This window comes from Peromyscus maniculatus, chromosome 10 (genome assembly GCF_049852395.1).
Source record: "Peromyscus maniculatus bairdii isolate BWxNUB_F1_BW_parent chromosome 10, HU_Pman_BW_mat_3.1, whole genome shotgun sequence".
In the NCBI taxonomy this organism is placed as follows: Eukaryota; Metazoa; Chordata; class Mammalia; order Rodentia; family Cricetidae; genus Peromyscus; species Peromyscus maniculatus.
Genome location: NC_134861.1, coordinates 39,877,825 through 39,890,301, shown reverse-complemented (window position 1 = coordinate 39,890,301; position 12,477 = coordinate 39,877,825). Strand labels below are relative to the sequence as shown.

Genomic DNA, 12,477 nt, shown 5'->3' with positions numbered 1-12,477 from the left:
AATACTTTGAAAGATAAAGAGACCAGGAATGTGTTTGACTTTAACTAAAGGCCAATATTTAAACTCTATAGTACTGAGAAAGAAGAAAGAGATTGATCTGGGAAGGTATTTTGAAAAATAGTAGCTGAAAATATGTCAGATTTGGTAAAAGACATGAACCTACAGGTTCAAGAAGCTGATTGAACTTCAAATAGGACGCCTCCAAGAAATATATTCAAGACACATAATTGTACTTCTAAATATTAATTAAAAACATAGAAAAATCCTGAAGACCATTAGAGAGAAATAGCATTTTATGTATAAAGGAAAAGTCATAGGAACTTCTTGTCTGAAATCATAGAGGTCAAAGGAAGTATAGTACAAGTCCTGAAGGAAAAGAGCTATCAACTTAATATCCTGTGTCCATTGAAAGCATCTCATAGGAATGAAAGGGGGAAACCCAGAGATTCCAAGATGATGAAAAACTAAGCAAATTTCCCTCACATAGTGATTGCTGGGCATTCTCTAAACAAACAAAATAAGAGTATTGGAGCGTTAGGGAGGAAGATGACTCATAGAAAGCAAAATTATGGGTAAGTAGGATATTTCTCTTTTGCTTTTGACATTTCAAGTCATAACTGATGATTCAAGGGGAAAATTTAGCAATATCTTGTCATTGGAATTTTCTTTAGACCACCAACCAGCTTCCAAATAAAGACATGGAGGCTTATTATTAATTATGAATGCTCAGACTTAGCTTAAGCTTGTCCCACTATCTCTCTTAACTTAATTTAACCCATTTCTATTCATCTACATTTTGCTTCAAGACTTTTGACCTTTCTTTAATTCTGTATGTCATACTTCCCTCCTTCCTCACTGTCTGTCTGATTGGCCCCTGGCATCTCTATTTCTTTCTTCCTCTGAGACTACATCCCTCCTTCTACTTATGCTCCCTGCCCAGAAGTCCTGCCTATACCCCCTCTCTCACTATTGACTGTTCAGCTTTTTATTAGACCAATCAGGTACTTTAGGCAGGCAAGGTAAAACAGCATCATATCTGTACATATATAGTTAAACAATATTCTGCAACATAAACAAATACAACACATCTTTACATAGTTAAACAAATACAGCACCTCTTTACATAGTTAACCAAATATTCCACAACAATATCTAATATGGTAGGGAAAATATGTAGATAAAATATTTAGACAATTTCAATATACATGTAGGAAAATAAAAACAAAAATTGAATAAATTTTCTATACTTCTGCTGAACTGATAAAATGTCAAAGGAATTTGTGGTAAATGTGTGATGTAGACACACACATGCAGAGCTATATGTATAAAACCACATAGGAAAACATCATAGATGAACCAAGGAATTCTAAACTATGTCACAGTAGCAATGAGAGCAATAAAGGACAAAAAAGTAGGGCAAACAGAAGGTAAAATGGAATAGCAAAAGAAGTACTTCTCAATACTCCATTATAAATGGCCTATAGCTACCAAGTAAAAGAGATTTGAAAAGGGCTTTAAAGAAACATGATTCAAATGCAGGCCATCCACAGGAAGCTCATGTCAAACGTAACAAATATTTGTGAAGGATTTATCTGAAAAAAGGACAAACCAATATCCAGAATGCACAAAGTATTCTCAATGCTTATAAAGAAATCTTTTAAAAATACAAATAATCAGTACAATCAGAAAAAATGGGCAAAATGCTTGAACAGACATTTCCCCTAATAGGATGTAAATATAGAAGATAAACATATGAAATATGTTCAATATCACAAGTCATTAGAGAAATACACATTAAAACTATGAGCTGTTAGCACACACATCAGAATAGCTAAAACAAAACAGAATGTGATGCCCAAAGCTGTTGAGAATGTGGAGAAATTATCTGTGTTGTTGGGACTTTATGAAAACATGGTACAGACACTGCTGAATATTCTTTTATAAACTGAATCATGCAACTATCATAAACCCACCAGCTTCTTTCTAGGCAATTTATCTCAGTGAAAGAAAATAAAATCTTTGCTCAAAAAACTGATACAACATAGTCAAAAGGTGTTTAGTTTTAACAAGGAAAATTCTAAATCACCCACATGTATTTTGGTGAGTGATTGATTGAACAAATTTTCATTCATCCATGTTTCGACTCTACCAGATGCTTAAATATATTTATCACTTAAATCATGTAAACATTGTTATTTTTATTTTTTGAAGGTTGAACCTTGAAGCTCAGATAATTTAAGTGGCTTACTTATGGGCATTGAAGGCAAAGACTAGAACTTTCTAATAAGGTTTATTTGTCCATTCACTTTAACCAGCTATTAGGGATACATAGGAAGTGACTCTGAACACTAGAAGAGGGTCTGTGTGTCCTTATGCTTTATAATCTAGAATGATATAAGTAAAGCATCATGCCCTGGTTAATGATTGCTTCTTCTCAGTAGACCTTCACTATAGGTGATTCCCTCAGAACCAGCTTTCCTTTTCCACAGTGCACACCAATTGCTTTCATCTACACATCTGTAAAATCATGTCATGGTGATTAGTGAGTCTTCCTTCTCCAAGGACAAATGGGTTCAAACGTGCTGCCGCTTCCATTTGCTTATATATTAATCTCCATATCTGACTAGCATATTTATTTTGTGACTAGCATTTCATAATTCTAAAAATTCTGCTCTCTCTCATTCTTCATTTGGAAGGTGCCAAGTGATGTGAACTCATCTTATGGTATAGTGGTTTGGGTTAGATATGGCTCCAGACTCAAACTGAGAATCTTGAGTCTTTGGTTATCAATTATTGGTTCAGAGATGTTCATTGGATATAATCATGGCCAACAAATCTTCTTTGAAATTTTGGAACTTGGGAGCCTTAGATTTGTGTTAGTACCTTTCTGTTGGTGGAAGGTTCTTGGCATAAAACTCAGAGTGGTTTGACTTCAATATTTTCCAACAAATGGAGAAAACTATTCATCATTAAGATGTGTGAAGCTAGTGTTCAGAGGAGTGCTGTGGGGAAACTATGTATTTTTAATATAACTGTTTATATTCCTTTTTCTCTCTCTTTCAAGCCTATGTACATTTTTACACATATTGTAAACTATTCCATCTGAATCTGTCTTACTGTGAACCTATTGTTTTAAACTGTAGCATTACTAAGACTGAAACAGCGCTTTGGCTGCTGGCTCTGCCCACCTCAGCTTCCCAACATGGCGGTTCTACAGTTTACCATCAGCTCTGGATCTGGAGCCATGTGTAACATTAACTATCAGAAGCAGTTCTATCAAAGCAGTGTGTAGTCAAGAAAACTCTTTTTTTTTTTTTTTTTTTTGTGGAGTAACTTACAAGTGAAGGGATAGGTTGCAGGGTCTGGGAAAGGTGTAGCACAGTCCGGCTCTGCTCAGTCTACCTTCAGCTTCTGTGTCCTAGGTCCAGGAACCAAGAGAGCCAGCCCATCCTGATCTTGGGTCTTCAGGGTCCTCTCTCGGCCTCGCCTTGTAGGCGTGACAGTTACCGAAGTCTCAGTGGGGGTTGGAACTTCCAGATCAAAGCTGGAATGGCTACCCACTACAAAGGAGACCCCTAGAATATGTCCAAATGCACTTTGAGTGTCTGTTTCTCAAGGTTCCTTTAAAGACTTGGAAGGTGTTCCAACACCCTTATAAGGATAGTGAAAAGCAGGGACATTTTCCTATTATTCCTATTCTTATTTGTGTGTGAGTTACTTCAGGTTGGCTTCTGCCCATATTTGGAGCCGTCACGATGAAGCTTAATACACTAGTGACACTTCTACACAGTCTTCTCTAAGCTGCATCTGAAGGTACCATTTGCTCATGTGTCATTTGTCACTTAATGACAAATCTATCTTGAGAAATACATAGGCTTTTCATTGTATAAAAACAAGACTGTGCTTTCACAAACTTCGATGCTACAGCTGCTATACATCTAAGCAATAGTGTAACCTCATGGGGCTACTCTGCCATATGTAGTCCATGACTAACTGAAAGTTTGTTGTGGTGCACATAACTAAATTTCCCTATAAAGGATGTTTAAAGTATTCTGTCTATGTTATAGATGAAAACAGTGGTATTACCTTACTGGTTATAGTTGTATTCCTTAATAAGCAAGTAAGGTAGGATGTCCCTCTCTCCCTTCATCCCTCCCTCCCTCCCTCCCTCTCTCTCTGTTTCTCTCCCTCTCTCTCTCATACACACACACACACACAAACACACACACACACACACACTCACTCACTCACTCACTCACTACTAAAATGGAAGTATCTATTTGGAGAAGAATAAAGGATAAACAGTGGCCTAGGAGAGGGTAATGGGTACTAAATATAGTCAAAAGACATGACGTATTTGAGTTAAAAAAAACTTTAAGAAACCCACTAATATGTACAAAAATATAATAAATAATTTAAAAAGAAAATCTGCTCTTTCTCTTCCGGTCCCAGGCGCCTCGGGAGCCGCGGGTTACCGTTCGGACATGGCCAAGTCCAAGAACCACACCACACACAACCAATCTCGAAAATGGCTCCGAAATGGTATCAAGAAACCCCGGTCACAAAGATACGAATCTCTTAAGGGGGTGGACCCCAAGTTCCTGAGGAACATGCGCTTTGCCAAGAAGCACAACAAGAAAGGCCTGAAGAAGATGCAGGCCAACAACGCAAAGGCAGTGAGTGCGCGTGCAGAGGCCATCAAGGCCCTGGTGAAGCCCAAGGCGGTGAAGCCCAAGATGGCAAAGGGCCCCAGCGGCAAGCTCAGCCTTCTCGCTTTCATCGCTCACCCCAAGCTCAGGAAGCAGATTAGAAGCTACATGGCCAAGGGTTGTAGGCTCTGCCAACCAAAGCCCAAGGCTCAAACCAAGGCAGAGGCCTCAGCTCCAGCTCAGGCTCCCAAAGGTGCCCAGGCCCCTGTGAAGGCCCCATAGAAAAGGTTTCTGTCTGCCAGACAGATGGACTGGTGTGACACACCTACACACTATTTGGAGATGATCAGGACCCCATGCTGTTTTTACAAATAAACTTGAGGCAGGATCTGTTAAAAAAAAATCCACTTTTTATATAGAAAATGTTCTTACATTTTTATTGGCTACTTTTTATTGGCTAATTCCTCTGGGAATTTCTATTATACGTTTGAATATTTTTCTGTGGGTTGTATTTTTCTTATTAATATGTAGCAATTAATCTCTGCTATGTTCCTTGCAAGTATTTTTAGGGTATAATAGTTGCATCTTCAGTATTTTGTTTATGCTTATTTTTCAGCAATGTAAGCCAATCACAAAGGGAAACTGAAGAGTTTAATTTATATGAAATTCTTGAGCAGACTAACAACCTATATTGATAGAAAACAGAATGGCTATTGTCTGAACTAAAAAAAAATGCAAGAAAATTAGATCAAAATATTCTATATCTCCACTGGATTTTTACTGCATTTGAATTTTACCTTGATTCAGCTGATATGACTGAATTTTTGTGCTGTATTTTATATCAAAGTTAATGGTTCTCATGTGTTGAAATCTATCAATATGTTCCTTTATATTTGTATATTTTTACTTCTTTAAAAGAAATTGTCTTGCTCTTGAATTCCTTTTAAATCTAAATTACTTTTTCAAATGTCTGTATATATTTTCTACATTCCATTTTATGCTACTTCAGGTACCTACCTTGCCCTTTGCATATGCAAACTGATGCATATTTTGCAAAATAAGTATTACTATCACAATTTTTCAGATTATGACAAGGAAAATGAAATTCATATTTTCTAAATCATACCCATGGTGAGTGCTCACATCCTAATTTCATAGCACATACTCTCAACCTTTCAATGCCATTGCTGCAAAACATATATGAGAAATACAGTAAGTTGTAATTACTGAATTTTACCTTCTTTTATCATTTTATTCATTCTCAAAATGTTTTATATCACTTCATACTGAAAATTAGTACAATAAAATAGACACTTTCTTATAGGAGACTCTGTTGCTAATATAAACCAGTGTGAACACACTTCATACTCAAGATGACCTTGACTAAGGAATGAATGAGTGAGTGAAGGACAGGAATGAGGGGAGACAAGAGTCACAATCAGTTTGTCTTTACTGAAAGAGCCAAAGTTATTCTTTTTTTTTTTTTTTTTTTTTTTTTTGGTTTTTCGAGACAGGGTTTCTCTGTGTAGCTTTGTGCCTTTCCTGGAGCTCACTTGGTAGCCCAGGCTGGCCTTGAACTCACAGAGATCCGCCTGGCTCTGCCTCCCGAGTGCTGGGATTAAAGGCGTGCGCCACCACCGCCCGGCTCAAAGTTATTCTTGAGGTCAAGTTTTCCAGTAAGAAGAGCATTTCTGGCTGGCTGGCATAGGGAGAAGCCCTGTGAGGGCAGAGATGACTGACCTGACGTTGCAGCTAATCATTCCTCCTATTATAACTGCTGTTTGTGGCTCACTCCTCTGAGTTCTCAAAGCACTATCATACATCTTTATAGTATTTTTTGCATGAAAGACTGTTGTACTTCCCAAGCCTCTGTGCTGAATCTTCCTGTTCTGTGCCCTTTGTGTCCTCAGTGCTGGGTGAAAAACAGATGTGCTGTCAATGGACAGGCCACAGGGCTGGCTGGAGCTTTAGGAGCTTTAGGATGAGGTCTGTGATCTCAGTTCAAGTTGAAAATTTTACAAGGTTGCTTGATTCTGAATGCTTTACAAAGAAGTCTTGATAGTGTTTTTGGGTTGAAAACCAGTGGCAGCCTTCTTCCTGATGTTCCTCTAAGCAATAATTATGTGTTTCAAGGGCCTAGAACATATTATTTTTCTCTGGAACTCAGTAAGGATCCTTTTGAATGTAGAAAAACATATACTACATGCACACACATATTTATATAATCTCTGTCCATTTGTTGTAGAAGAATTACTGTGAATGAGTGATTTATAGAGAGTAGGCTTCTTGAGAATAGGTCCAGAAGCAGGAAATTTCAAGATTTGACAGCTGCTATATTTGGCTAGTGCCTGGTACTGCATCAAAACATGGTGGATGGCACTACATAATGGAGTCTGTCTGAGAGCCATGAGTAACTGCTTTATGACAGTTTGCTTTCTTGAGAACTAGTTAGTTCCTGCAAGAAATAAAAATAGCTAATACCTCTTAAAGGCCCATCTTGTTGCTATTTTGGCAACCAAATTTTAGCATGAGTCTTAGGTTTGACAAACTACACACACACACACACACACACACACACACACACACACACACACACACACACACACACTGTTCTAAAGCTGGTTTGTGAAAAGGAGTTTGCTTAACACTGAAATCCAGGCATCAGTCCCTAGACAAACTCAACCAGCAAAGTGCCAACTTCCCCAGTGCATTTTTCTCATCACAGGATGGCCACTGGCCTCAGAATTTTCAATCTGTCAACTTTCTAGGAAATTTTCAAGGAGAGTATTGGTCATGTAACTATTGGGTGATTTTCCAACATAAGCACAAATCTTTCCCTCCTTTTCCCACAACTCTATTGAAAAGCCTTGCTTGGATCATGCAGATATGGGAACTTCATTCTAATAGCTGACTTTTGAAGAGTGGCTGGAGACAAATATCAAAAACGTATAGTATATTACAGGTAATGTTCAAGATAATGTACATGCATTTAAAATTGAAACCTTATAACCCCTGTGAAAAGCTTGTATGTTTTAAGAAGGAGAAACCAATACTGATTATAAGTTTCTCAAATCAGAGCTAATAAATTAGTAGACAAATAATTAACTCTCTGTGGATTGTTTCTGGTATTATTATTATTACTATTATTATTTTATCAATTTTAAACTGTCTTCATCAACTAACTAGAGTTTCAGTACATTTTCTAGCTAAAGGATATTTGATTTTTTGCTTATTTATATTGCTTTTATCTTTCATTCTTTCTGTTTATCGGTGCTATGATTTGAATGTATCCCCACTTCATGTGTTGAAGATCTCACTACCAATGGAGTGTGGACCTAGTAAAAGTTAACTATGTCATTAGGGAAAGATAAATTAATGAATAGATAGATGAATGAATATATTAGTCACCATCTCAGAAGCAGATTTTTTATTGAGGGAGTAGATTTATTATAAAACTGAATTTGAATGAAGATTGGACTCTAATGCAAATATTAGGTGTTGTGACCCCCCCCCCCCTTTTCTAACTTGACACAAACCTAAACATACCTTGGAAAAGAGAATCTCAGTTAAGGAATTGTTTTCATCAGATTGACCTGTGGGCATCTCTATGGGGACATTTTCTTGATGGGTATGGGAAGGATCAGACCACTGTGAGCAGTATCATCCCTGAGCAGATGAGCATGGGCTGTATGCAAAAGATAGCTAAGCAAACCAGAGGGTGAGCCAGTAAGCTCCCTCCATGGTTTCTGCTTCAGTTCCTGCCTCTAGCTTCTAGCCTTGAGTTCCTGCCATGACTTCCTTCAGTGATGGATTGTAACTTGAAAGTTAAACTTCAGTGACCTGAATTCCTTTAAGAAGGCTCCACCTCCTAATAGTTTAAGCACCTCCCAATAATGCTACAGGCTGGTAACTAAACCTTTAACACATAGCCATTTGGGGGACACTCTAGCTCCAAAGTATTGCAGGTAATCAGTGACAGAATCATCACTCTCATTTAGAGAGGAAGAATGGCTTTGGGAGATAAACAATGTTTCTAAGTAGACCCAGAAAAGGGCTCTTCAGAGTATCCAGCTCTGGCTTTCCAACTTTCTGAGGGATGGGTGCAGTGGCTCTGTCCTTTCTTGTTGGATTATATTATAGAATAACCTGATACTATGTTGTACTTAATAATCTATGCCTCTGCAAGGGAAGTTTACTAGGCTACACGTGTTCATGATATTTTAAAAAACAGTTTTCCTGCTTCTTTTGATGTTAGAATGGCAGGTATTAATTCTCCCTATCCGTAGTGCCTTTGCTTGGAGAGAAACAACCAGCTCTTTATTTTAAATTTGTTGAACATTTTATGATGCAAACCTGAATTCCTAACTGTGTGGCAGGGACCTGAATTCCTAGTAGATGATGATTGGTGCCAATTAGGGCTTTCAACTTGTATACCATGCTTGGCCCTGTTTGGTGGTTGAAATGGAGTCATTCTATGTAATGCAATGCTGACCTAGGTATGGATTTTCTTGCAAAAATATTGAGGGCTTTGAGGAAATAAAAGTGCTGATTTCCCCAATCCAGTCATGGTAAATGGACTTGTGCCAACACAATCTCTCTCTGGCCAGTCCTGGCTCGAGTGGTAGCTTTCCTCTTTAGAAAGCAATCACTGGTATCTAACAGCCTCACATTAATCATGAAGACTTTTCTTGCTTTTAGTTTCTCCTCCATGACTTGGTAAAGAACACTCAGTTACTGAGAAGCAATGCAGGGAAAAATATTAAAGAATGAAAATCTGAACAAAGGAGCACAGAGAAATACATTTGTAAGTTATGGAGTTAGAGTTTATACTTAGAATAATTTGGTGCTGTGCTATAGAATTAAACACATTTATTTAATTGTAAACCTTAGCCAGAGTTTATAAGTAAACTCAATGAACTGGAATTGTTTTTTAATGAGAAATTTAAAATGCCAGTTTGGATATGTGGTTCACATACGAAAAAATGTATTTCTCCTCCTAAACTGAAATGGCATCTATTTATCATCTTTCTTTCTTTTTTTAGTTAAACTATCTCCTTGACCTTCTGCATAATATAGAAGGTTATTAGATTATAATATTAAAGGAAAATGCCTTAAAATTGTATAGGACTTAAGAGCCTACTTGCTCGTTTGGAGAGGAAATCCACATTTCATTACAAGTAGAACATGAAAGCAATGGAGTACACTGACATTTTTTGGACTCTAATATGTACTGGGTGCCAGATGAGGAGTTTTCATGTGTAATACCTTAATTTAAGGTTTTGATAGATTCTTCAATTTCTGTCTTAGAATGAAGAAATCCAGAGTCTCTAGTCAGCTGGCCCAAATCACACTGTTAGTAACATCGGAGGTAGTAGGTAAACATGGCTGCACACGTGGATCTGTTACACTGGGAAATAACAAGAAAGGAACCATCTTCACTGGAACAGATGTCAGGCTCCATATAGGTATAGCCTTTGTCACCACAGCATGATTGCTGACTAAGGTGGTGTGGTCTTCTCTGTCCTTATAAAGCTTAGCTGGGAGAAACATATTTCTATAAGGTGGGTCACCTAGGATCTAAAGCTCAGTGTAGGCTGGGAGGGAAGCTACCTCTTCCAGGAGGGTCTCTGTACCTGAGTCTGCACATCCTGCTTTCTCCATATGTGTTTCTGCCTCTCAGTCTCTGTGTGCAAAGCTGACAGTCATTTCAGATTGGGGTTATCCATATGATCTCATTTTAGCTCAAGTACTCTTAATAAACATGTTTTATTTATAACCATGACCTGGACATAGGTCATGGTTAGGACTTACACATTTTGAGGGTATAATTTGGTCCCAAACATCCAGGCATCTTTAGTTAATTAGCTTATTGATTATCTGGTCCATTATGGAAAAATAATTCATAAAGATACCATGGCAAGAATTAACAAGTCTAAGCAGCCAGTTTTTCAACTTTCTATCAGGTTAGTTAAGACATTAAACAAGCAATTGCAACGAAATGGGCTGTGTTGCTTATTTTTCTTAATGTCACGACAAAAACAAAAGATAAAAAGAAACTGACAGAAACTACTTAAGGAGAGAGGCACTTAGTTTCCGAGGACTCATTTCGTATTATAGTTATATGGCTCTGTGCACTTGGGTAGAACACTATGATGGTAAGGATACATGGCCCAGGCTGTTAGCTACCTTTTGGTGGACAGGAAACTCAGAAAAGGGAGCACAGGAAGAGGACAAGACAAGATATAGCCACCAGACATATACCACTAGTGGCCCTGCCTCCTTCATTTCACTACTTTCCATAATACATTCCTATCATGGTTGGGTCATCGACCTTATGATCTAGTGGTCTCTGGAGAATACCTTCATAAACACACCCAGAGGTATATTTGATAACTCCTTAAATATTTTTAACCCAATCAAGCTGAGAAACAAACATCACTGCCTTGGACTCAATCCTAACACACACACACACACACACACACACACACACACACACACACACACACACTCGTTTAATCATCATGGGTCCAGTGGCATCAACACATGACAATGATTCAAATATGGCTTTGTTCCATGAGAAATGATGGTCTCTCCCACAATAAACTTGATGGGTAGAAGAGCATAGAGTGGGCTTCCTGGAGGGTTATTGTATAATTCAAGGTTATTGACAGAACTGGGTTATCCTTTCACAGAGGTTCTCTGCTGTCCCTTTCAAAGTGTTATTAATTTGCTCTCTTGTATTACTTTTTTTTAAATATAAAAATAACCTTTCAATGACCAAGAAAAAGTAACTTTGAGCTCATCTCCTGTTGTGTTATTTAGGATCCTCATTTTATATACAATTCTAGAATTTCTACTTAGATCAATTCAGAGTGTCTGTAAGTTGTTTTGATTTAATGCCAATTTCTCAAAGCAATCCAAATATGTGTTTTTATTGAAAAAGCTTGTTACATTTAGCTCAAGGATGCTATTGATGGCTCCATGCTATCACATACTGAACACATTAGAAAAACTGTGGAAATATATGTTCTCTGGAAATTCTGGTCCAGCAATGGCATTGATCTTCCAAGATATGCTGTGGCATTTTTAAGTGATCATACTTTCTGTTGTTGTTGTTCTGTTTTTATTTTTGGCTGTCAGGAAGTGTCAAACTAAGTTAATGGATATCCCATTTTATCTTTAATTAGTTTGGGGCTTTTGCTGTTCGGAATCTACCTAGTAACTCATGTTCTCATTTCACTGTTGCTTTAGTTTGTATTTGTATTGCTGTGATTAAATACCATGACCAAAAAACAGCTTGGAGAAGAGAGGTTTTTATTTCATCTTACAGTTTATATAGTACATCACAAAGGAAGCCAGACAGGAATTCAAGGCAGGAACTTAAGGCAAGTACCGAAGCAGAGACTGTGGAAGAACATCGCTTATTAGCTTGTTCTCCACAACTTGCTCAGCCTACTTTCTTTTACCACCCAGGACCAGCTGCCCATGGCTGGCACCACTCACAGTGGGCAAGGCCTTCCTATATCAACCATTAATCAGGAAAATGCCCTGAAGACTTGCCTACAGGCAATATGATGGGGGCACTTTCTCAACTGAGGTTCCTTCTTCTCAAATGACTCTGTGTCAACTTGGCAAAAATAGTAACTAAGGCAAATGATAGCTCTTGGTCAGGAAGGCTGACACCATCTTTAGCTCTCAGTGTGGTGTAAGTAGTTAGCGATAACTTCGGCTGCATGGTGTTCCAGGAGCCCAGACCTAGTATGGAGAGCATCTTGTGGGTTCTTGACTTAGAGGCTGATTTGTGGATGGCTATGTGCTACAGCTTAGG

At 37.9% G+C, this 12,477-nt stretch overlaps 1 protein-coding gene across 3 annotated transcripts in view; it reads left to right on the top strand.

Moving 5' to 3' along the window:
- The window catches only part of LOC102926078 (large ribosomal subunit protein eL29-like), a 34,572-nt gene extending 26,822 nt beyond the window's left edge, over positions 1 to 7,750 (top strand). For all 3 annotated transcript variants that reach the window (XM_042285926.2, XM_076546226.1, XM_042285928.2), the window contains exon 2: positions 4,453 to 7,750. In XM_042285926.2, coding sequence (XP_042141860.1) covers positions 4,453 to 4,931 — 479 coding nt within the window. In that variant the 3' untranslated portion in view covers positions 4,932 to 7,750. The remainder of the gene's footprint in view (positions 1 to 4,452) is intronic.
- Positions 7,751 to 12,477: the final 4,727 nt, after the last annotated feature.